Raw genomic sequence first — 24,772 nt, forward strand, 5'->3', positions numbered from 1 at the left:
CAGCCTGGGCTCTGGAACCCAGCTCTTTGAGAGGGGCTGGACTCTCTTCTACTCTGGAGTTGCTCGCGGTGAGCGGCGGCGAGCTGGTGTGGGCTTGCTCATAGCTCCCCAGCTCAGCCGCCACGTGTTGGAGTTTTCCCCCCAGAGTGAAAGGGTCGTTTCAGCCTTTTTGGAGTCTCTCGGGGGGGTGCTGAAAGGTGCTCCTATCGGGGACTCCATAATTCGGTTGGGGGACTTCAACGCTCACGTGGGCAGCGACAGTGAAACCTGGAGGGGCGTGATTGGGAGGAACGGCCTCCCCGATATGAACCCGAGTGGTGTTCTGTTGCTGGACTTCTGTGCTAGTCACAGTTTGTCCATAATGAACACCATGTTCAAGCATAAGGGTGTCCATCAGTGCACATGGCACCAGGACACCCTAGGCCGGAGGTCAATGATCGACTTTGTAGTCGTGTCATCTGACCGTCGGCCGTATGTCTTGGACACTCGGGTGAAGAGAGGGGCAGAGCTGTCAACTGATCACCACCTGGTGGTGAGTTGGATCCGCTGGCAGAGGAGGAAACGGGACAGACTTGGCAGGCCCAAATGTACTGTGAGGGTCTGTTGGGAATGTTTGGCCGAACCCGCTGTCAGAGGGGTCTTTAACTCACACCTCCGAGAGAGCTTCTACCAGATCCCGGGGGAGGCTGGGAACATTGAGTCTGAATGGACCATGTTTTCCACCTCCATTGTCGACGCGGCGGCTAGGAGCTGTGGCCGTAAGGTTTCGGGTGCCTGTCGTGGCGGCAATCCCCGAACCCGGTGGTGGACACTGGAGGTAAGGGATGCCGTCAAGCTGAAGAAGGAGTCCTACCGAGCTTGGTTGGCTTGTGGGACTCCCGAAGCAGCTGACAGGTACCAGGGCCAAGCGTGCTGCAGCCCAGGCGGTGACGGCGGCAAAAACTCGGGTATGGGAGGAGTTCGGTGAGGCCATGGAGAAGGACTACCTGTCGGCCCCGAAGAAATTCTGGCAAACCGTCCGGCGCCTCAGGAGGGGGAAGCAGTGCTCTACCAACACTGTTTACAGTGGAAGTGGGGAGCTGCTGACCTCGACTGGGGATATTGTCGGACGGTGGAAGGAATACTTCGAGGATCTCCTCAATCCCGTCAACACGTCTTCCATAAGGGAAGCAGGGGCCTGGGGATTCGGAAGATGATCTATCCTTCACCCAAGCCAAGGTAGTTCGGCAGCTCCCCAGTGGCAAAGAATCGTGGGTGGATGAGATCCGCCCCGAGTACCTTAAGTCTCTGGATGTTGTTGGGCTGTCATGGCTGACACACCTGTGCAACATCGCGTGGCGTTCGGGGACAGTACCCCTGGATTGGCAGACCGGGGTGGTGGTTCCTCTTTTTAAGAAGGGGGACCGGAGGGTGTGTTCCAACTACAGAGGGATCACACTCCTCAGCCTCCCGGGGAAGGTCTATGCCAGGGTGCTGGAGAGGAGGATCCGGCCAGTGGTTGAACCTCGGATCCAGGAGGAACAATGCGGTTTCCGTCCTGGGCGTGGAACACTGGACCAGCTCTACACACTCTCGAGGGTGCTCGAGGGTTCATGGGAGTTTGCCCAACCAGTCCACATGTGTTTTGTGGACTTGGAGAAGGCATTCGACCGGGTCCCTCATGACATACTGTAGGAGGTGCTCCAGGAGTATGGGGTCCGGGGCCCTTTGCTGAGGGCTATTCGGTCTCTGTACAAACGGAGCAGGAGCTTGGTTCACATTGCCGGTAGTAAGTCAGACCTGTTCCCAGTGCACGTTGGACTCCAGCAGGGCTGCCCTTTGTCACCGGTTCTGTTCATTACTTTTATGGACAGAATTTCTAGGCGCAGCCAGGGGCCGGAGGGAGTCCAGTTCAGGGACCACAGGATTTCATCTCTGCTTTTTGCAGATGATGTTGTCCTGTTGGCTCCATCGAGCCAGGATCTCCAGTGTGCGCTGGAGCAGTTTGCAACTGAGTGTGAAGCGGCTGGGATGAGAATCAGCACCTCCAAGTCCGAGGCCATGGTACTCAACCGGAAAAAGGTGGCTTGCCATCTCCAGGCCAGGGGAGATATCCTGCCTCAAGTGGAGGAGTTTAAGTATCTCGGGGTCTTCTTCCTGAGTGAGGGAAGGACGGAACGCGAGATTGACAGACGGATCGGTGAATCGGCAGCAGTAATGCGGTCGGTGTACCGGTCTGTTGTGGTGAAGAAGGAGCTGAGCCGTAAGGCGAAGCTCTCGATTTACCGGTCAATCTACGTTCCTACTCTCACCTATGGTCATGAGCTCTGGGTCATGACCGAAAGAACAAGATCACAGATACAAGTGGCTGAAATAAGCTTCCTCCGCAGGGTGGCCGGGCACTCCCTTAGAGATAGGGTGAGGAGCTCGGTCACCCGGGAGGAGCTCGGAGTAGAGCCGCTGCTCCTCCACATCGAGAGGAGTCAGTTGAGGTGGCTCGGGCATCTGTTTCGGATGCCTCCTGGGCACCTCCCTGGGGAGGTGTTCCAGGCATGTCCCACCGGGAGGAGGCCCCGGGGAAGACCCAGGACACGCTGGAGGGACTATGTCTCCCGGCTGGCCTAGGAACGCCTCGGTGTCCCTCCGGAAGAGCTGGAGGAAGTGTCCAGGGAGAAGGAAGTCTGGGTATCCCTGATTCGGCTACTGCCCCCGCGACCCAGCCCGGATAAGCGGTAGAAGATGGATGGATGGATGGATGTCTACTGCATTGATGTGATCTGTGAAGGCTTGAACGTCCTGGGTCTCGACTTTCACCCATCCACCTATCTGAACCAATGGGTCGGTGCCATCCCTGTGAAGAAGCTGAGAGCTTTCTTTTCCACTTCTTCCATGTACAGATTGGCAACGATTGGCAACACATTTTTGTCTGTAAAATTCACCTCTGTATGAGAAGTATGCGGTGTTCATACATAGGTCCAGTAGCAGGCGAATTTGGTCAGAAATGGAGAAAGACAAAGGTCTTCTGAATAGTAAATTAATTTACTGTCTGATGGTTCTGTCGACAAGACAAAAGTCTGCGTTTATTGTCCATGTGAATTAAGTTGACTTGTCTGTATTAGCAACTGGCTCAGTGCAATGAAAGAGAAATAATGGGAACATGAACAAGTTAACAATAACAAACATATCTACAGTCTTTGAAACATATCTGTTCTTTATGCTGTATGTTTAGGGTAGTTTCACTAATAATAAAGTATTAATTTAAGGTACATTTTGAACAGATAAAAATGTGCGATTAATCACAAGGTAACTCATAACAATCATGCGATTAATCACGATTAAATATTTTAATCGATTGACAGCCCTAGTAAAAATATATTTGTAAATCTTTTGTTCTATTTACTTACAGATGTAGAAATATACTGTATTTTTCCTGTGTACAAAAGCTCACATATATCACCTTCTTATGTGCAGCCGTACAAAAAGATTTTGCCATCCCACGCAAAAATTTCAAAATCTGCCACCGATTCCATTCAATTCACTTAGCAATGTGTGTACCTGTCATGCATACAATATGATACATGATATGACAAAAATTTAAAAATAAAACATTTTATGGTTTTGGAGCTGTCCCTTTAAATACATTGTCAAACTGCTCACACACTAAAGGAATTAGTAGGACCTCCCACTTCCCATTGGCTTTCAGTTCTGTGTGCATGTACATCCGATCGTGGTCTTCAGTGAGAGATTTAGCTCCTTTTTTCCATTGGAAACCATCAGACCATTTGCTTTAATCTGTTTTTGAAACTTTTACTAGATCAGCTAGCCATTCAGATTTACATAATGGCTTATCGTCTGTTTGAAGGCAAGGAGCATGCAACTGCCTATAGGAAATACAGGTTCTCTCCATCAGATCATCTCATACAAAAAGTGCTTGATTTTTTGGAAAAACGGGTATGATTAAGTGCTATTAACTAAAAAATGGAACTTGTGCAATTGTATTTTGGGTTGATGATGTTATATCTAAGCATTATTATAGAGTATGTTAAAATATTTTGTCAGAAAGGATTTCCCTTCAAACTAGCAGTGGATGTGGGTTGTGGCTCTGGACAGGGCACAGTGCTGCTGGCCAAACACTTTGCTTCTGTGGTGGGAACAGATGTGAGTCCTGCGCAGCTGGAATTTGCTCTTCAGCGTGCCAAAGAGACAAACATCACATACAAGTAAGCATGGACCATGCATGCATTACTGCTCAATGACCTATGGACTTAACACTCATGTCTCTGAATAGATTTTTTTCTAGTGTCACTATCAAAAGTCCACGTTACCCTTGCTGAAGAGAGCGTGAGAGATTCAGCAAGCATAAGAAACTACACGTTGAGATTAAAATACAGATAGAAATGTTATTATTTTTAATTAGTCAAAACAACCTCACAGCTTGCTGGGGATTAGCCATATTTACTGGTTAACTCGTACTAAGTTGGTGCCATTTATTTCTAACAAATTTTGGCAAGTTAGCATATCATTTATGTTGGTTGATATTAATGTTCTCATATTATATTAAGAATTTTTATGCTACCTCACATTCTTTTTCTGTGTGAAGCAATTTAACTTTTGTGCAGCGCATGAGTGCAAATAGAAGCAGCAAACAGGCAAAATGAATCACTGAACCATGACCTAGAATGTAGGCAAGAAAAACACATGAATGTCACCTGACATTGATCATACATTTACAGAGTGTCTGAAGCTCTAGTGCAGGTTGTTCAAAAACCAAACTGCAAAAAACTTCTTGTTTTAGAAAACAGCAAAACAACAAAAAATGTGCAGGCCATTCAGGGGTTGTTACCAGACAGACTTTTGTTCAAACTTTTGTACTGTCATCCATTGGATAGTTTGATTCTGGCTATTGCTACTGTTCCATCTTTAGACAGTGTATGGCAGAGGAGCTGCCATTTGCTGACAACTCAGTGGACTTGGTGACGGCCATGTCTGCCTTCCACTGGTTTGACAGGCCACGATTTCTAAAAGAGGCCCACAGAGTCCTGAAGCCTCATGGCTGCTTAGCTCTGCTTAGCTACACCATGGACATGGAGCTCAGCTACGCTGACTGCTGCCTGCACACACTGAACCAAGTCTGCAAAGAGGTACTCAGAATTTACACATGCACCCACATCTGCAGAAGAAAATACAGTTTAGGGCATTCTTATAGATGTATTTGGCCAACTCCAGTATATTTGGATACAAATGTATTAACATATGAATTTCATGTATGTTAAATCTAATAAATATACAGTACAATACTATGATATGTTGTATTTTACATTATTAGAAATTATGCTGGGATCAGGAACGAGTACATCAGAGGGACAGCTAATGTTAGATGTTTTATATAATAATAATAAGGCAGGCACATAGAATTTTATGGGGACATGGTGACATTTTTCCAGTTTAGAGAGTAAATTTTATTCAAATGGACCTTAGGATTGTATAAATCAAAAACAAGTTCAAGCCTAGATTTAAATTCTTGGAACATTAAGTAAAATCTGTTTCATGGTGAATTATCATTACTTATTACTTACTTATTCTTACTGATTCATTCACTGTAATGAAGAAAAGTAGTTAATATACTAGACAGCACTTTTCATAGCATACATACTCATGCAGTGCACCAGGACTCTGAAACAGTGAAAGCAAGTGAATGGAAAATCAGTAGTTATTCATTTTATTAATTACACCTGTCGGCATGTCCTCATCAGATGTGTCTTTGTCTGTTTTAAGCTGAGAAAAATATCAATGAGGATGTTTCAAAAGCTGACATACTTAATGAAACAGTTAAAAAGCAAAAATGACTATAAAAAATTAAGACAAAACAACAGTTACATTCTCACATCATAAATTTTATTTTTCCAGAACAAATTAATGATCTTTTTACTAAAAGTGCACAACACTGACATCTAGTGGTTGGAAATACACACCTTTGCTGTGCAGTATAGTTGTTGTGGCTACTGTATATGCAGGTATGCTGGATATATTTTTCAGCAAGATAGCATAACATTATACATATATATATATATATATATATATATATATATATAACAGTGATCCTTGAGATGCTTGGTCACAAGATAAACATCACCACTAAGGAGCAGTATCCTGCATGGATAAGGAGGTTGGAGACAAAAATAAGGGCAACAGAGAAGTTAGCCAACTATCAGAACTGCAGAGAGGTGGGATGAAGAAAGAGTTGGGTAACAAGTACAACAAGCTGTCCATACCAGAGGCCCTGGAAGTAGTAGTGTTACATGTTGGTGGTGTGCTGGAGAGAAGGAGAGGCTGTAGGACCCACATACAGAACACAAAAGTTTATTTCTACCTCCTGGGCAAAGGAAAAGAAACACACAACCTAGGTTCACAAGACATTTGCAATAACACTCCTGTGCAATAATGCTTCCACCAACACAAAAGAAACAGGGAAGTATTTATAGGGAGAAACAAAAGGTAATTGACAACAGGTGAAACTAATTAGGTAAATTAACAAAACGCTACTAAGGAACACGAGGGAGAAAACAGGAACTGGAAACAAAATAAAAGTCCTCAGCAAGAAGTCCAAAAAAGGGAGCCATGACAGAACCCCCCCAAGGCCGGATTCCAGACGGCCTGAATAGGTCAAGAAGCAAAATCCAGGGAGGGCGGGAGGGAGCCGAGTCCAACTCCGGGGATCCTCTCCAAAGACCCCCACAATGCAACATAAGTCACCATCATGGCTCTGACGGGATAGAGTCCAGGGTTGCTCTGGAGGTCAACAAAGTTCGGAGCCGTTCAGGAGGACAGCCCCTCAAGCAGGCAGAGGTCCGAGGCAATTTGGGAAGACGGCCTCTCGGGCAGACGGAGATCCGGGGCCGTTCGGGAGGACGGCCTCTCAGGCAGGAGAAGGTCAGAGGCTGTTCGGGAGGATGGCAGTGAGGAGGGAAAGTGTAAGCGTCCTGCCCCAATAAACAATGTTTAATAGTAGGTACTGGCGGGTTAACACCTGTGGATTCTTTAACAGCTGTACGCAGATTGTTAACACTCCCTAATCCTCCCGGGTGTGTGGGGTCATAATAGATTTTATGCAGCAACCATTCCATGGTGGATCCCCAAAAACAATGACACATTTCTTTTCAAAACTCATGTTTTTTAGTCACAAAACCCTCAAACATAAATTGTTGGGAAACTCACAAGCATGAAACTTGATAAAATGAAAACACTCCACTTCTTAAGGATGAGTATAAAAACATCAATGTAAATACAGAAAAAAAAACCCCATTCAACTTCTTGAGTAAGGGTATGAAAACATTCAGCTTCTTCAGGACAGGTATAAAATTTTTCTTAATATAAAATATCACAACATCCTGCAGTGCTGATTGTAAACACTTATCCATCGTACCTACCTGGCGAGCACTGGCTGGCCATATATAGGTGATCAATAAGCATTGTTTTTTGACAGCTATGGACATTCACCAGCCAGTTTCCACCCTCGTATAAGCAAGTTTCACCTGAAAAACACCACCAGGGTGCTTTATTCCAACAGTCGGGTGCAGTCCGACCTATCTGTAACGTGCGGTCAACACTCTGTTTTTCCTGTGGCATGTACTGAAAGGAATAACTTACAAAAAGTTTATTAACAAATATGGCCCTGATCTTACCCGCACTGATGTCCGGGTTTGGACCCTCTTTAAAAATCAAACCTACGGCTGTACACCACAACTTTACATGTATTCAATGTGCATTTCTGAGATGATTAAAATAATAAAGATATTCAGTGCATATGTTTCACAGTGTGTTTTTATTTACAATGAAAGAAAATAATCATCTTGTACACACTTATTATTTCATATAAAAGGGTAAAAAATTCAAGAGGTCAAAATTTCAAATAAAAATACTTTCATTAGCTCAAAAACAACATATGAAAATGCAAAACAATATTTCAAATAAAAAAATACAATCACTAGGTCAAAACATTATTTCGAATAAAAATACATTCATTAGGTCGAAAACATTATTTCATAGCCTGTAAAATACATTCAAAATGTCAAGAAATACATTAGAGAAGTCAAAAACATTATTTCAAATAAAAATACATTCATTAGGTCAAAAACAACATTTCAAATGAAAATCAGTATTGCACCCAGGATGCTGTGCTAGGTCTGTACATGGCCACCCTCCTGGACCTATGTAGACAGGCTGTAGGCCTGTTTTTCTTTTCACTGGAGAATGGGGGGGATGTGTTGAACTAGATTCACAGTCTTTCCCCGATTATACTCTTCAATAACTCTACGGGCGTGAATGTTTGCTACAGCTGATAATGGCACATGCAGGTCTGCCAGTATTTTTAAAAACTGATTCCATCCATGAGGTGTCAAAATCCCTGAAACACGGTGTGGTGCTGTGACTCTTTTAATCAAATCAGACAGATGTGTGCCTCTGATTGTTTGCTTGTTGATAGTAACCTCCCCCTGCTCTAACCATGATATCACATCTGCAGCTCTGGACAGTGCAGATAAGATGTGATCTGCATTTTTTTCTCTGTCTTTTGGGGACATGTTTCAACACATCCTCCGCCACCAAATCTTTCACACCCACCTTGTCACCCGCAGGTGCGACCCCACCATCAGCACCAGCCCCTGCTGTGGGTGGTAGTGACAGGGTCAGTACATCCTTTTCATACTCGCCCTGTCAGCTGATGGTGTGGGACCAAATACATTTTTTGTGTATGTTCCATATCTATCTCAGATTAATAAGACTAATAATGAATGGTATGACCACTCCTAATAGGGGCAGTAGAAATCCACCGGACTGGTTGATGAGTTTCCTTTTTCTAAAACTGGCTAGTTTTCTATCCGCTACTAGTCTGATTACAGATTTGTGCTTTTTCAGCTGATTGTACTGCTGGTCAGTCAGAAGAATGTCCCCCTTTAACACATTGAGTGCTATTTCATGCAGAGCATTTATAAAGTTGTCACCACTAATGCTTATGATGACGCACCTCTGCCTTGGTGCTGATTTATGCAATACCAAATTTCTCTGCATATGGGGTGTACGAGTTACTTCAGCTTTCTGGGGATGTACACGACCGGTCGGTCAGACAGCAAATTTGTTCTAAGTCTCAAATAATCAGGCGTTTTGGCTTTATAATCAATGAGCAAGTACCCATAAGGAGTGCTTATTGCATCATTAAATGCTTCTAAAAAGTATTTGGTATTACCAGGATACATCTGCCTGCCTATCAGTGTTACCTGATATTTATCTCTAGGGTTTTTAAATAAAACCAGATAGTTGGTGTTTAAACTAATAGTGCGGCTGGACTTGCCCTGTATGAACAAACTCTGGACTAGATAAATACAGCTCAAATTCCTGTGGTGTACATATTTTGTGAAAACGTTTTGAACCTCCAAATTATCACTGGCATCATTCATCAGATCATCTCTAATCAGAAGATTATGTTTGTCTAGCGGCAAGAGGGCATCATCACACAATTACTCTGGCAGCCCACTGACAAAATTTATCTCTTTGTCTCTGATCTTTAGGAGCTGACTGTACAGAGCCTGCCAGCAGGAGTAAATGTAGACGACATTGTCAAATATACAGTATGTGAAATAAGACTCAATAAGGCATTGAGAGTTTTAACAAAAAAGTCTTACCAGTATTTGAGGGTCCACTTACGATCATGCTGAATGGCTGAATCAGAATCAGCTGTCAAACTCTAATTTAATATCAATAAGGTACTGTAGAATAATCGGACAACACCCTGCGTTTGTTGTACACAACTCTGACCTTCTTCACAACAGTGTCATTCTTCAAATGAAACAAGGTGTCTGTCTGATTTCTGGTCAGCTACAAACGACTTCACAAGCCCCACCAGTGACTCATGAGTCACAACAGCCACATTAGCAGAATTCAGCGTCACACCTTCACACTTGACCTATCTCTTTCCTCTCTGTGTGTGGTCAGCATAGCATTTAGGTCCACCTGACAAAAACACAGCTTTTCCAGTAGCTTGTATAACATTAGTTTTGCATAAGCTGTGGTCATTGCGCCAATGAACACATTCACATCATCTACCCTACCGTCTCTGATGTCAGCATGTCACCACTGCACCATGGCTATCTCATCAGAGATGAAACAGAAGTGTCTAACATCAAAAGAATTGCTAAACATTAGCTAAATGAATCTCTCTGGTTCTCTAATCAACTCACACAAGCCCAAATTGGTCCTCATGCTAAACCTACCCCACAGTAAGTTCAGAAGCAGTTTGTTACAGCTCCTAACTGCTTTACTGACATATCTTATCAGGGTTTAGTCTGATTCCCTTGTGGATGAAATAGTCTTTAATATATTTTTGCTGGTCCTCTGCAGTTCTGACATGTCTGGGGTAGCCAGAGGCCTCTTGCTTGCATTTCAGAAATGTCTTAACATATTCCTTGAACAACGTGTTGGTCTTGTTTGGAAAATGCCACACTTCATTGATGCAGAGAATCCAGTACCCCTTTTCAACCGTTTTTTCAAGCTCAAATAAAACAATGTACCTTGTGTACCTCTCTCACAGTCACTGTGATTGCACTCACTGACCTGATTCAGCTGTTCAGCACATGTATGGCAGAGGGGAAACATTAGCACCTGATGGCACCTGTAGGGCAAGACATGATGGTACAGACCTCTAGCTGGTTACACTGTGCATTTGACAAGGCCAAAATAATTTTCAATACTGTCAAAATTGCCTAATATTATCTCTGGATGCCCTACCAGATAATCTTTTTTGGACTGGACAGTGGGATAGAGACTTGTGAAATCAAAGTAGTGAACTTTTTCCCCCACGTCACACTCTGTCACATGGGGTAGCTTGATAGCATTTGTTCTACCACCGAAAATGGCAATCTCAGGTTTCTTGTATTCGGCAAGAGAGACCCTGACAGCTGGATCTGTCTGTTTTAACTGATTCCACCCACACTCCCACATTACAACCACATAGACACCATAACGAGTCCTGAGGGTTTCACCTTGTTGTTAAACTGCTTTTTTTTTTTCAAAAAATGCACCGTTCTGAATGGCAGCAAGTCCGAGTAGCTCCTGTGTTTTTTTGAAGTTTTTTGTAGTTTTTTCGTATGTTTTTTTTCTTACAATGTGTACTGGCTGAAGTAGAGCACTGTACACTAGAGAGGAACTGTTGGCCCGTCGAAGATTGGACACGGAGTAACTCACCCAATCCCAACTATGCTGAGGATGTAGACCACCAGGTCTTTCAGGAAATGGTCATTAGAGGCAAGGGATTCATTGAGAGACTGTTTTGAGTGCACAAACTGGGATGTACTGATGGATGAGCGGGAATTGGACAATGACTTGGACAGGAGAGTCAATATCATCACTGACTACATTAATTTCTGTAGAGACACTGTACTCCCAATTAACACAGTATGGTGCTATCCTAACAATAAACCATGGATCACCAGTGAAATTAAAGACCTCCTGAACCAGAAAAAGAGGGCTTTCCAGGACAGGGATAAGGAGAAGCTGAGGAGTATACAACAGGAGCTCAAAAAGACAATGAGGAGTACAAGAAAAAGTTGGAAAAACAGCTGGAGAACAATAATACCAGGGGGGTGTGGAGAGGGGTAAGGACCAACACTGGCTACAAACTGAACAACTCTCAGTCTTTGGATGGTGATGTGGATAGAACCAATACCTTCAACCAGTATTACATCAGGTCTGACAATGTAGCTACTTCCACGTACATCTCTACAGCTACTCCGTCCACCATCACCCAACGTTTGCTCCCTCCACCTCTGAAGCTCCTCATTACAACTCACCTCTGCTGCTGCTTCCTGTACCTCCATGTCTAAAGCTACTCCCTGCATCATTACCTCTACGGCTGTTCCCTCCACCATTACCTCTGGGGCTGCCCTCTGTACATATTCAGCTGTCTCCTCCACCTCTGCGGCCTCTCCCTCCCTCTCCAACGTGGCAGATGCTTCCTCCACACCCACCTTTGCAGCGCCTTGCTATACCTTATCCCCTATGACTGCTACCTACCAGGTGGAAATGGAGGTACCCCTTCCTCCCACCATCCCTCTGCAGCTGGACCAGATGGACCATGTCCAAGGCTTTCAAAGGACTGTGCAAGACAACTAGCTGTTCCTCTTCAGAGGCTCTTTAATACGAGTCCTCGGCTGGAAAAAGTCCCGGTACTGTGGAAGACTTCTTGTCTAATACCAGTGTCCAAAACAGGGCGGCCGGTGGAGCTAAAGCTAGACCGGTGGCTTTGACATCCCATATCATGAAGACCTTGGAGTGGCTCTTTGTCCATCGCATGAGGCTGCAGTTTGAAGAGGATCTTGATTCCTTTCAGTTTGCCCCCTTCAGCTTTACATGCTGCACCGGGCATATCTGGATGTGCCTGGTTCATATGTGAGGATTTTAGGAGATCAAAAACACCATGCCAGTCAGTCTGCATGGATGGACAGGAGATAGAGACTGTACAGACCTTCAAGTACCTGGGGGTGGTACTTGATGGAAAAACTGGAGTGGTCTGCCAATGTGGATGCAGTGTACAGAAAAGGGCAGATTATTTTCACTGGATTCCGGATAACATTTTATACAACGATGGTAGTAACAGCCTGCAAATTCAAAACGTGTAGCAGTGGTTGTACCCTTCCACGCAGTATGGCCCCACCTTGTGTTCACCCCCACTGAGTGCATGAGTTATCACCCACTTTTCTGAATAAGCCACATATTCCAGCCACTGTACGGACACGTCTGAAAATGCTGTATTGTACTCCAAGTACATACCATCGTACGTGAGAGCCAGAGTTTCATAAGGCAGAAACAGTGTCTTAAACACTCCCATGCAGCTTGATGCCAGAGTGGTAAAAGCAAAACGGTCCACCTGCGTGCATTGCAGAAATACTGAGCGGTAAATCATGCAGGCCTTTTGCAGTACTTCCATATCATTGCGGCAGTAATGAGCCAGCGCAAACTGCATTTCAAAGGGTGTGTCTTTAGCCCTGTTACACCACGTCATGAATTTTGTCTGCTCACTCTGGGGCATTTTGTCATAGCCGTTGTACTCTGGCACTGGGTACAGACCTACATAAAATTCATTCTCAACTGTATTGAATTTATGTGGAAAGTACCCCTTGGTTAAACCGTCTTCAAATCCTAAAGAGGCAGGTGTATTAGCCAACCTCATCCAGTCTATCCAACACTGTTGGTAGTCGCCATCGTACATGAGAATTACTCTGCTTCCCTTCATGATTACAAAGGGGGTGATGCGCTGGTGCACAACGTATTCAAGCATGATATAGCTGTCAAATCCTGAAGCATTACGAGCTATGAATGTATACCCCTTATATCTGTTACGCCTGTAGCGTCTGACAAGTGTGGTCACACAATTAACACCGGTGAAACAAAATGGATAGGGGTCACCATTCATTTCCATGGCACATGCTAAATTGGCCTACCATTGATCTACCTCATGCCTACCATAACGGTATCTGGTTTTAAAGTCATACAGAATATAATTTTCATGGGGCTCCTCATCTTCTTTAGGGGGCGTGGGATGTATAAAACACTGGTGTGCCTTGCCTCCTCTGAGTGCACCACAATAACCACAGTGGGGTTCTGTTCACATTTGTGAGTAGGTGACCGCTTACAACTCCTGTAAATTTTGCCACACTCATCACAGTAGTTCATAGTCTCGCATGGTATCATACGATGATTTGGGTCTGGTAATTTGTGTTTCTGGAAACAGAGAGGGGATTTACAGATATGTTACACTTATCACATTGAACAGTGGGGCTGGGGTGCTGTTCACACAATGTGAAGCAGACATTACACAAGTGTTTGCAATTATGTTATTCACTATCTAAATTGTAGGCAGAACCATCACTATCTGACTGTGGGGAAGAAGGCACAGAATCGGATGTGTCTGATCCACTATCTGAAGAATTCTGTGCAGAACCGGCTGTGTCTTGTGTCTCTGGCAGGGGGGAAGATGGGAGATAGATATGAATGCCTCTATGTCTGAAGAAATGTGTACAGATCCTTCAACACCAGATAAAGCAGTGTCTGGCTCCCTATTTGGGCGTGGAGAAGAAGAATGCCCAGAAGCAGCTGTATCAGACCCCCATGTCAAAACTTGCCCTACTGCCCACAGATCAGCAGGGTGTTATACTGGGTGTTTGCAAAAGCAACCTCTCACATCACACATCAGACTGGTGTCTCAATCCCTGACTTGACCCATATGACTGGACAACAGCTCACTAAAATCTACTGTTGGATATAAGGATTTCACGTCACCTTGAGATGAAACAGCTGCAACATTATCCTCCTGCTCACACAGTTGTGTTGAATTCAGATTCTCCAGGAACCAGGCAGAAAAGGCTGTCTCTGAGGCCCACAGTTCGTACTAATCAACACGAAGCACCGCTTCAACAAGTTTATTCTTCTTCTGCTTCTTCCTCTCTGAACACAGGGTCATGTGTGATGGGGGCTCTCAGTCTTTCCAGGCTGGAAATCGTCTACACACATGCGCACTCGCACACAGACCCATACCATTTAAAAACACAGTATTTATATATCGATATTTATTTAGTTTAGCATTTTCCCCTACCCTCGGAGTCATAACCCCCCTGCTGGTCACTGGGGGTTAACATATACTCCTGCCAGCTGGCTCTATCACAGAGGGCTCACTCTCCCGTGACAATGCGTTCACCCTGGGTTTAGGAGGTGCCGCTTGCTTGTTCCCGTCTGTACCACAAGGCATACAAAGAGAATCAGCCACCTAACGAATTATGCTTTTTCAAATACAATAATAGAATTTCAATGTAAATGACCCCCCACTCATCAAACACGTCAAAAAAAAGACACGCACCGCACTTAACATAGGGATTAAATACGGGACAATCGGACGCGACGTGACACGCGCATATGTAATATGCGTACATCACCACTCAACCAATAGCAACTATCGCCGCCTAGGAGGAGTGTGTGATGTAGTTTTATTGATATGTTGTTTTATGATAGCCATATGTTAATATGCTCAGACACACCCATTTTGACCCCCTTCCCTTCACCTCTCAGAAAATGAACCATCATGCTATTACTCCTGGACTCCAGTGGCAGGGTACTAACATGAGAGCAGACCCACCAAGGCTGGAGACTGAACAATACAAAACATATGGGAGAAGGAGACATCACATAACACCAGCGCCGAGTCCCATCCAACTACCGCCTGATAACCATGCACAACATGGAAGCTCCTGTCAGGCAACATAGCTGCCAAGATGAGTAAGCACATGGCTCAATACATGAGTGGGGCCCAGAAAGGAATGGGCAAGAACACCAAGGGAGCAAAACATCAACTACTCGTAGATAAAGCAGTCGCTCAAGACTGTAAGACCAGACAGACCAGCCTGTGCTCTGCCTGGATTGACTACAAGAAAGCCTGTGACTCAATGCCTCACACATGGATCCTGGAATGACTGGAGCTAGGGAAGAGAGGGGAGAGTTAGGGGAGGGGAGGGGAGTTCAGTGCACAGATGGAGAGTCCTCAGGCAGTTTAGGCCTATAGCAGCATAAATAAGGGATGGTTCAGGGTTACCGTGTATACGTACCCGAACCAGCCCTAAGTATAAGCTTTGTCAAGAATGAAGGTTTTAAGTCTAGCTCTAAAAGTACAGAAAGTGTCTGCCTCCTGAACCCAGACTGGGAGCTGGTTCCACAGGAGAGGAGCTTGATAGCGAAACGCTCTGCCTCCCATTCTACTTTTGGAAACTCTAGGAACCACAAGTAGACCTGCACTCTGAGAGCGAAGTGGTCTATTGGGATAATATGGTACTATGAGGTCTTTAAGGTATGATGGAGCTTGATCATGAAGGGATTTGTATGTGAGGATAAGGATTTTAAATTACACTGGGAGATCCTGATAGTAATGAGTTACAGTAATACAGTAGTCTACAGTAATCTTTGAAGTAACAAATGCATGAATACATAGTTTTTCTGCATAATTTTGAGACAGGATGCTCCTAATTTTGGCAATATTGCGTAAGTGAAAGAAGGCAGTTCTAGAGATTTGTTTTATGTGTGAATTAAAGGACATATGCTGGTCAAAAATACCCTGCTGGCATAATAAACTGGCCAGAAGAGGAGATAAAGGCCACCGATGTCAAGACAAAGAAGCTCATCACAATGCATGGAGGGTTTCACCCCAAATCCAGCATCCTGAGACTGTACACTAAGAGGAAGGAAGTAGGCTGAGGACTGGTGAGTGTCAGAGACACTATCTGAGATGAAACAGCAAAGATCCATGAGTACATCAGGAAGATGGCCCAGAGCGATGGAATACTTAGCAAATATCTCAGGCAACAGAAGCCTGAAGCGGAGGGAGAGGTGCAAGAACCATCACGGCAGGACAAACCCCTGCATGGTATGCACCACCGACAGAAGAAGTGGCCGATATCAAAAAGTCCTACCAGTGGCTGGAAAAAGCTGGACTGAAAGACAGCACAGAGGCACTAATCATAGCAGCACAAGAACAGGGCCTGAGCACAAGATCGATAGAGGCCGGGATCTACCACACCAGGCAGGACCCCAGGTGCAGGCTGTGCAAAGATGCCTATGAGACAATCCAGCACATAACAGCAGGTTGTAAGATGCTAGCAGACAGGACATACATGGAACGCCATAACCAAGTGCTGCCATAGTGAACAGGAACATCTGTGCCGAGTATGGGCTGGAGGGAAGAGCTAGAAAAGATGTGGAAGGTGAAGGCAACAGTGGTCCCTGTGGTAATCGGCACCCTTGGGGCTGTGACCCCCAAACTGGGAGAGTGGCTCCAACAGATCCCAGGAACAACATCAGAGCTCTCAGCTCAGAAGAGCACAGTGCTAGGAACAGCTAAGATACTGGGAAGAACCCTCAAACCCCCAGGCCTCTGGTAGAGGACCCAAGATTGAGGAAGACACACACCACACACCACCCATAGGGGTGAGAAGGGAATTTTTTTTTGTACATATATACATATATATGCCCGATCCCATCCAATCTCGGAGGCTAAGCAGATACCTCATCAGTACTTGGATGGGAGACCACCTTCTGTGGGTTACGTCAGAAAGGATATCCAGCATAAAACGTGTCAAATCAAACATGCAGATCAGTTGATCTGCTGTGACGACCCCAGGGGAAAAAAAAGCACAGGAGCAGCCGAAAGAAAAAAAAAAATTATCGACTGCATTTTAAACACATATAGGTGTTACACATACTTTATGTTAAATTAATTAATCACATTGTTGAGTGAACCATGTCTGTTTCATGTCAGTGGAAATAATAGTAAATCACTGACTCTTGTTTTTCAGTTTTATGCAGCTTTGAAACCTTATCGCTGTCCTTGCCTTGGTCCCAACTCTATTGAGTTATACCGGGAGGCATATGAATCCATACCTTACCCTGACAAGGAATGGTGAGTAACAGCATGTTTTAGTTTTGAGAATTACCTTTGTTCCACACATGTAGTGAAGGAGGACATGAGGATAGTTGGTGTGGGTGTGGAGGGTACAGAGGATAGGGTTAAATGGAGGCAGATGATTCGCTGTGGCGACCCCTGAAGGGAGCAGCCGAAAGGAAAAGAAGTGTTTGTTCCACACACATTCAGACCAGGAGGTCACAATGTGAAGATTCCTCCTCCTTCCCTTTCCAGTTTGTCTATGCACATCATTAACATGTCAAAGTGATGCTACAACGTGCTCTGCAAACTAAAGACTGAAGAAAAAATAATGTGCTGTCTGTGAAGATTCTCAGTCGTCCAGGGAGGGTTATCTAGAGGTTGAGTCATGGCAACTGGACTTTCAGTTTTTAAGGCTGAAACGTTTCACTACTCATCCAAGTAGCTTCATCAGTCTAAGGGAAAGCTGATATAAGGTAAAAGAAAAGAGTGATTTATTTATTCACTAAAATTCCTTGATTGCTTTACGAAAAAACAATTTTCCATTACAATAATTGCTATGTATGTACAGGTACAATAGGTACATATGGACCCTGAATGTGTGTTTTTGTATATTGCAGGCAAGAGTGTATGTGGGTGAAAATGCTCATGCCTCTGTCAGGCTACATGGGGTTTGTGGAAACTTTCTCCAGTTTTCAGGCTATGTTGAGAGATGACCCACAGAAGGCCACTAGTCTCTCCCAGGACATCTGTCAAAGGTAAATGCTTAAACGTGGCCAGCGTACACATAAATCCATATGACATATGATATTATTGTTAAATTAAAGTTACTTTTTACGTATATGAATGTTCATGATCCCTTAAAACTGTTGGAGGGAAGGTGTGTAGCAAAATCATAATATGTTTTTGTAAACTGAATCTTTAGACAGATTTCTAACACGCTTCGTCTTCTGTTCCTCTCACCAGGTTGATGACCATAATGGGAGTGACCTCTCCAGATACAGAGGTCGTGGTAGGTGTGAAGTATTTCTACCTGCTGGCCCGCAAACCACAGGATGTCTGACTCCTACTAGCACTGATGTTGTCAACTGTTTAATTTTTCTTACAAATTCAAAGGTAATTGGTTAGCATATTGGGAAATAGTACACTTTTTAAGTTTTGGACAGCAGTTGTCCCCCTTTTCATTATTTTATGCTAAGCTAATTGCCTCTAGTTTCATATTTACCATTACAAATACAAGGGTTTGGTACTGCCAAGATGTGCACACAGTACAGTACAGTATTGTAAGTCATCTATTACTGTTTGTAAAAGTAAATGGTCTTATACTTGTATAGCGCTTTTCTACACTAAAGGACTTTTACACTAGTTGTCCATTCACCCCACAAAAACCAGTGGAACAGCCACCAGGGGAAACTTGGGGTTCAGTGTTTTGCCCAAAGAGACTTCAGCCAGGGAAGCCAAGGATCAAACCATCAACCCTCTGGTTTATGATTGACCTGCTCTACCTCCTGAGCCACAGTATTTTAGTATTTTTTAATTAAAAACCCAAAACCTGTCCAGGGTGGACCCCTGCCTTTCACCCAAAGAGAGCTGGGAGAGGCTCTAGCAGATCCCTGTGACCCTGGTTAGGAATAAAATAATGGATGTGAAGGGGTAAAAAAAAGAATAGATAATGGATGGATGGACTTTCCTAAAGTGAACGTGTTTGAAAAGGTTGTTTTCCAAACGTAACACAAGAGGGAGCCATTTCAACAAAAGTGATTATTCACATGTGTACATTCTTCCTGTGACTGGTAAGGACATCATACTGTCACATTCACTGATACACACAGGATAATATTAACCACATGCTAACAAAAAGGACCTTGTATATTTCCATAATGCTTTCTTGTCATCCTGTATGTGTTTCATCTGTTCAAGACTGACACTAAAGAGAAAAAAGTCTCCTGTGTTTATTAGAGCTCAGACAGAGCCTGCTCCTTTCAGCTTCAAAGTAAAGCCAGGCAGAGAATGTGACTCATCACTGTGAGACATGTTCAGAGTTTCTTTTCAGGCTTAAAGGGCTTGTCAGAAGTAGAAACCTTTTAATAGTTATCTTGGCATTTTCTTTATTCAAGCTGTCCTTGAGATTCCACTGGTTCTTGACATCTTCAGTCCCCTGACCAAGGCACCTGAAGACAGGATGTTTTTGTCTACTCTATACTTTCTTTGAAAGATGAACCATTCACTATCTGTGCTTTATCAAAGTAGTTTACATGTACACATTAATAAACATAAATGTAACCCCAATCACCAGTGACATATAGATTCAGGTGGTCAGCTGAAGAGGCAGCTGCTTGTACCTTTTGGTACATGACAGGGGACCAGTACCACTGACCCCACTCTCTGTTTGCAGGGAGACACAACACAGTGGAAAATATCAGTCACTCCAAATAACTTTCGATGACCTCCAATGATCTCTGGTTTTAAAGGAAAGTTATGTGGAACATCAGATTTATTTTCACTCATGGCACTGCCCCATATCTGAAATAAATATCTGCAAATAACAGAAACCATGTGGTGGTTACATGATCACAGGTTGTGTGGTAAATGACTTATACCAGAAGCTGTAAATGAAGCTGGCAAAATATTTAAATATCAATGTATTGAAGTCTTCTAAATTGAAACAGAGTGTATCATGTGATTTCTGATTCTTGCTTGCTACAAACCTTTATTGAGATAATTTCACATTTCTCTCAGTTAAGGTATCAGCAGCCATTTTTAGTGAATTCATTAGAAAGTGTCCCTCTTCCACATTTCAGCATGGATCTACCTTTATGAGGATTTTTAGGTGTTAGGTGTTTTTCTGAGGGCGTGAATAATTGTAAATGTACAACATGTAGAACAAAATGGACTCATTAAGGCAGTGCTGCAAGGCTCAGAAATTAAATCACACTTTCAGTATACTCCCCTTTTATTTAATTATTGCCAAGTAAGTTGGGCTCCAGACCACTGGCCATGGTCTGCTTTACAGATGCTTCCATCGCGCCTGTGAAAGTGTGTGTAACATTGTTCACTCACTGAATCTCATGTTATGTCATTTTTACATTAACAAAGTAAATATTTCAATGACATTTTCACAATTTTTTCCCTACATTCTTATATTCCTCTCATGAGTCAGTCCATGAGTCAAGCTTATAATGAGCCAGCAATATCTGGTTCTTGCAAACATTGCACACTACATCAGTTTTCTGCAAGCACAACAAAGCATTGCCACCAGCTTTACTTCTGTGGCAGTGTTTTTGTATTAAGTTACCTTCCCTCTTATGTGTACTACTTCTGAGCTTAATCTGGGAAATATACACTGAATAATCTGATGGAAACCTGACCTCTACGTGCTGTCCTCTAATATGTAGTATGCATTTTTCTGATATGACTGTAGATATTAACCTGCAAATGAATATACTTGCCCTGCTCAGACTCAACTGCTGTAGTTGATTTAACTCATATTTTCCAGTAATTTAACCTGTTTGCCTAAATTAATTAAACATGTGTTCTGCTTGCACATTTTTAATTCTGTTTTTTTTTTCAAAGCATTTCCAATGGAGTGATGCGTTTCATTTTCTTGAAAACCTGTATAGTTCTATGCAGCAGAAGTGATGAAAACATACAGTGTAAACAAGGTTTATATTATGTACATTATTTGTATCTTGGCAAAGAGGATTTTTCTCTTAAACTAAGTAGTCAGTATGCACACATCTGGGTCATATGGTCCGTTGCAGGGAGCTTAAAGCCCCCAGTGTAACACTTTGACCATGATTAAAATTAGAGCCACTGGGACTGCTGTCACTACTGCTGCAGTCACAGTCAAAGACTGATCCAAACTGACAGCCAGATGCACATCAAATGTACATATTCTGGGAGTTTGTTCCATATGCATAGAGCATGAAAATCTAATGTTTTTCCATTTTTAGACTCTAGAGACAATAAGCATACCTGTATCAGACAATCTGAGAAAACTGAACAGTTTATAACTGAGCAGCAGATTAGAAATTAATTTCAGCCTTATATGGTGTCAAAAATGGCTGAGCAGTGTCCATACATTTATTTCTTAAAATATGGTTAACAACCAGGGAAAAATGGTGGCCGCAAATTTAAATTTAACTGACTTTAATGATAAATCAACTGAGAACACAGAACTGCAAATGCACTGTGACCTCAAATGCAGATGCCAGAATTTTGCATGACCTTTTCCAATAAGCAGTGACTAAATCCCAGTCATGGATGAGAGCTGAAATTCAAAGAGGGTAGACAGGTTTAAAGCATTCAGGAGAACCCAAACCCTGGAGCAGGAGACAAACCCTGATGTGTTCGTGTCAGACAGCAGATGTTTGTTGACCTTAGGTAAAGATTTTCACAGTTTCACTGTCACTTTTGGGCTGCAGACATCAAAGATGACAGAAGCTAATTAAACATTTCTTTCAAGAGGCATCTGAAAAAATAAACAGAAACCTATAATTCCTTAGGGTGAATCTTTCATTAGTTAATTGCCCCCTCTGGGTAGAAAGCACTACAAACTTTTAAAATCCTCCTCTATGATGTTGTTGAGCCCAAAGACCCAAAATATTTCTTTTCAAAGTGAGTAATTTCTTTCTTTTGTGTTTCTTCTTCAGCTCTGGATTGTGTATTTTATGGGTTATGTAAGGAAGTGGTTGAAAGTGCATTTATTGATAATCTAAGTACATTCACAAATTTTTGATGTAAAGCACAATGTTTGCAATGAATTTTACCTTATGTTCTTTACCTCTTCTTTTTGACAAGCCTTCACTCCATAATTCATGGTGATTTTTTTATGTTTTCATTGTATAGATGTCAATTTGCATAATGTTTTCCATATCAGCAGATCAAATTAGAGTTAAAGAGTTAATTCAATTGGTGTCTTCCTTCTTGTTACTAGTCTTAATGTACACTTTATCCTCACTGAACTTCTACTGAATAGCAAAAGTAGTGAGTGAATCAGAACAGGCAAATCCTTTGGCATATGAGCAATGCAGAAAGCCTGATGGTCAACACCTGTCTAAACAGATCTAGACAAGCTACAATATGATCATCCGCTCCAAGAACAATAGACTCTTCTTTATCTAAGTAGACAAGTCAGTCAAAAACATGTTCCTGTTTTCAATGGCAGACCCCAGCCTCTGAGTCCTTAACAACTGGCTGGGTGAATCACTGTTTTGTCCAGATACTACAGGGTGAATTGGGTTTGCTCCAAGAAACAAATAGCTGTTCTGACAAACATTAAGACATAAATCTCCATTTTCCAAATTTCAGTGCATGTGTGAGTGTGTTTGTGTGTGTGTGTGTGTGTGTGCTAGTATTACTGACATTGTGAGGGCACCACACCACTCCTTTTTTCCAACATACTTTCCTTCTTGTTATTATGTAGAATTTAGAAGCTTTGTTAAAAACCTACTGTAGCTATATTTAAATATTCTTAAATGAGATGCAGAAATCTTTTCTGGGCTGTGGAAATAAACAACTTTAACAAAGTATGGACGTAAAGGACGATAAAATATAATGAATCATTGCCATCATTTTAATTATTGCAATCTCCGTTTTTAAACTCGAACATCGATGCGGAACCGACTACAAGTCATCAACAGCTGTTCCGGAACTGTTTATCCGCAGCCATGTGTACACGGACAACAATAACGAACGGCGTTCTCTGCACTTCCGTTGCCCATGACAGCGGAGTGGAGTTGTGACAGCTGATTCTCCAGTCAGGTTATATCCTTTCTGAGCCTCTAAATCCTCATTTCTGAAGTTATTTGCAGTCTGCTGTGATCCCCGGCTGCAGTTGCGGACAGTGCCTTGACCAGAGCAGGGCGGCTGATTATGGTGTAGCACGGAGCGCTAGCTCTGAGACGGCAGGTAAAAAACAACGCTCAGAATAACACACAAGCTAGCACAGATAGCCCACTTTGGCAATAATTTCAATACATTGATTTAAAAGAACGACATTTTTCCGTTCACTCAGTTATAAGGGTGAGGAATAACCGTGAGCTGAGGCTGGTTTAAGCTGGTCATTATTGTTGCTAACGTTAGCTGTGATGAGCAGGGTGTGCGCTTTGTTATTACGGGAAGTTTGTTATTACTGCGCCAACAGTGACAGGGCAAACTAGTAACTAGTACAAGTATTTACAGCTGCGTCAATACTAAATATCTTTAATGCGCCTCCATCTACGCATCAGGCTTCGGTCTTGGGGCTTGTGTTTGAGTATCATAGTAGTTTTGGACTCAGTTTTTGTCAATGCGTTACACGGAGTATTTTAAAATTATAACTAATAATTATATCCTATATTATAACACTTTACTGAGTCCCCAGGGAAATTTAGGGGTTACAGCAGTAAGCACAATAAATCCAGTAGATATTCTCCATACTCTATGAATACAGTAAGTAAGCCTGATATACTCTAAACGTATACTGTTTCATGTGTTTTTGTGTCAATGCGCAAAAAGAGATGATAAATACGCACTTATGCATTTATTTGTTACACGTATTTTTTCTGCCAACTCATTTTTCTGTCTACACCACACGGACCCTGTCTGTAGCCCTGCAGCTATTGGATAAACATCAAGTTGTTCAGTGTCAGTGAGTGAAGCCAGGCTGCAGTGACTGACAGCTGAGGCAGGTGGGCCTTGAGTCAGACTCAGTGACATACATTTTATGGGCCCCTGATACCTGATACCTTCACTCTCAGCTACTTCTGACTCCCTAAATGAACTCAGACTGGATACACAGAGTGCAGAGATACTGTTAACTGCTCCTTTATTAGGGATAAATACCTCTCTGTTACCTTTGAAATTTTCTGAACAGATATAAGAACCCTTTTAAAACAGCAGGATGGACCATCACTGTGATCAACAACACTGAGTTTAATGAGTCATTGATGCAAACAGTGTGTCTAGGTGGATGTTACACTGTTCAGACACTGGCCTATCAACCCAAACATTGCCATAGTAGTTACTTATTTTTACGGTTAGAAACTGTGTTTTGTGTGTTTTTGAATTTCAAGTCAAGATTAACTCCTTTATCTGAAGGAAAGCTACAGTTTCATGAATGTTATGATCCCCAGACAGGGAAATTCAGCAGCAAGCAAAAGATCACTATAAAAGATAGAAAACTAGAACTTGTAAAGCAAATAGAGCATGGAAAATGCACGCAACAAGTACATGAGAATGAATAGTAACAGGAGTCTGTAAAATGTCAGCATCTGATGGTTGACAACCAACACTATTTACTCAAATAATGAGTAGACTTGAACCTCATAATTTTGCCATTTC

General features: G+C 42.9%; 2 protein-coding genes across 4 annotated transcripts in view; both read left to right on the top strand.

Moving 5' to 3' along the window:
- Nucleotides 1–3,658: 3,658 nt before the first annotated feature.
- LOC113123893 (putative methyltransferase DDB_G0268948) lies at nucleotides 3,659–20,993 on the top strand. 2 transcript variants are annotated; one of them, XM_026296253.1, is made up of 7 exons: nucleotides 3,659–3,930; nucleotides 4,039–4,199; nucleotides 4,904–5,120; nucleotides 17,364–17,467; nucleotides 18,070–18,207; nucleotides 18,416–18,461; nucleotides 19,567–20,993. In XM_026296253.1, exons 1-7 carry the CDS (start codon nucleotides 3,820–3,822, stop codon nucleotides 19,609–19,611), a joined length of 822 nt encoding a protein of 273 aa, XP_026152038.1. In that variant the 5' UTR covers nucleotides 3,659–3,819; the 3' UTR covers nucleotides 19,612–20,993. The 2 variants fall into 2 exon arrangements, with proteins under 2 accessions (XP_026152038.1, XP_026152037.1); XM_026296252.1 differs by lacking the exon at nucleotides 19,567–20,993 and having other exon boundaries at nucleotides 18,416–19,292.
- Nucleotides 20,994–23,119: 2,126 nt separating this feature from the next.
- Nucleotides 23,120–24,772, top strand: part of ube2f (ubiquitin-conjugating enzyme E2F (putative)) — a 41,065-nt gene continuing 39,412 nt past the window's right edge. The window contains exon 1 of one of the 2 annotated variants that reach the window (XM_026295448.2): nucleotides 23,120–23,359. The gene's annotated coding sequence lies outside the window, so the exon portion shown is untranslated. The remainder of the gene's footprint in view (nucleotides 23,360–24,772) is intronic. The other variant, XM_026295447.2, reaches the window with a different exon arrangement.

Source organism: Mastacembelus armatus, chromosome 21 (genome assembly GCF_900324485.2).
Source record: "Mastacembelus armatus chromosome 21, fMasArm1.2, whole genome shotgun sequence".
Taxonomy (NCBI): Eukaryota; Metazoa; Chordata; class Actinopteri; order Synbranchiformes; family Mastacembelidae; genus Mastacembelus; species Mastacembelus armatus.

Excerpts from the sequence above, each read along its gene's own strand:
- LOC113123893 (XM_026296252.1), top strand. The coding sequence starts at position 3,820 with ATGGCTTATCGTCTGTTTGAAGGCAAGGAGCATGCAACTGCCTATAGG. Across the intron at positions 5,121-17,363 it reads TGAACCAAGTCTGCAAAGAG|TTTTATGCAGCTTTGAAACC; the intron begins GTACTCAGAATT and ends CTTGTTTTTCAG. Across the intron at positions 17,468-18,069 it reads CCTTACCCTGACAAGGAATG|GCAAGAGTGTATGTGGGTGA; the intron begins GTGAGTAACAGC and ends TGTATATTGCAG.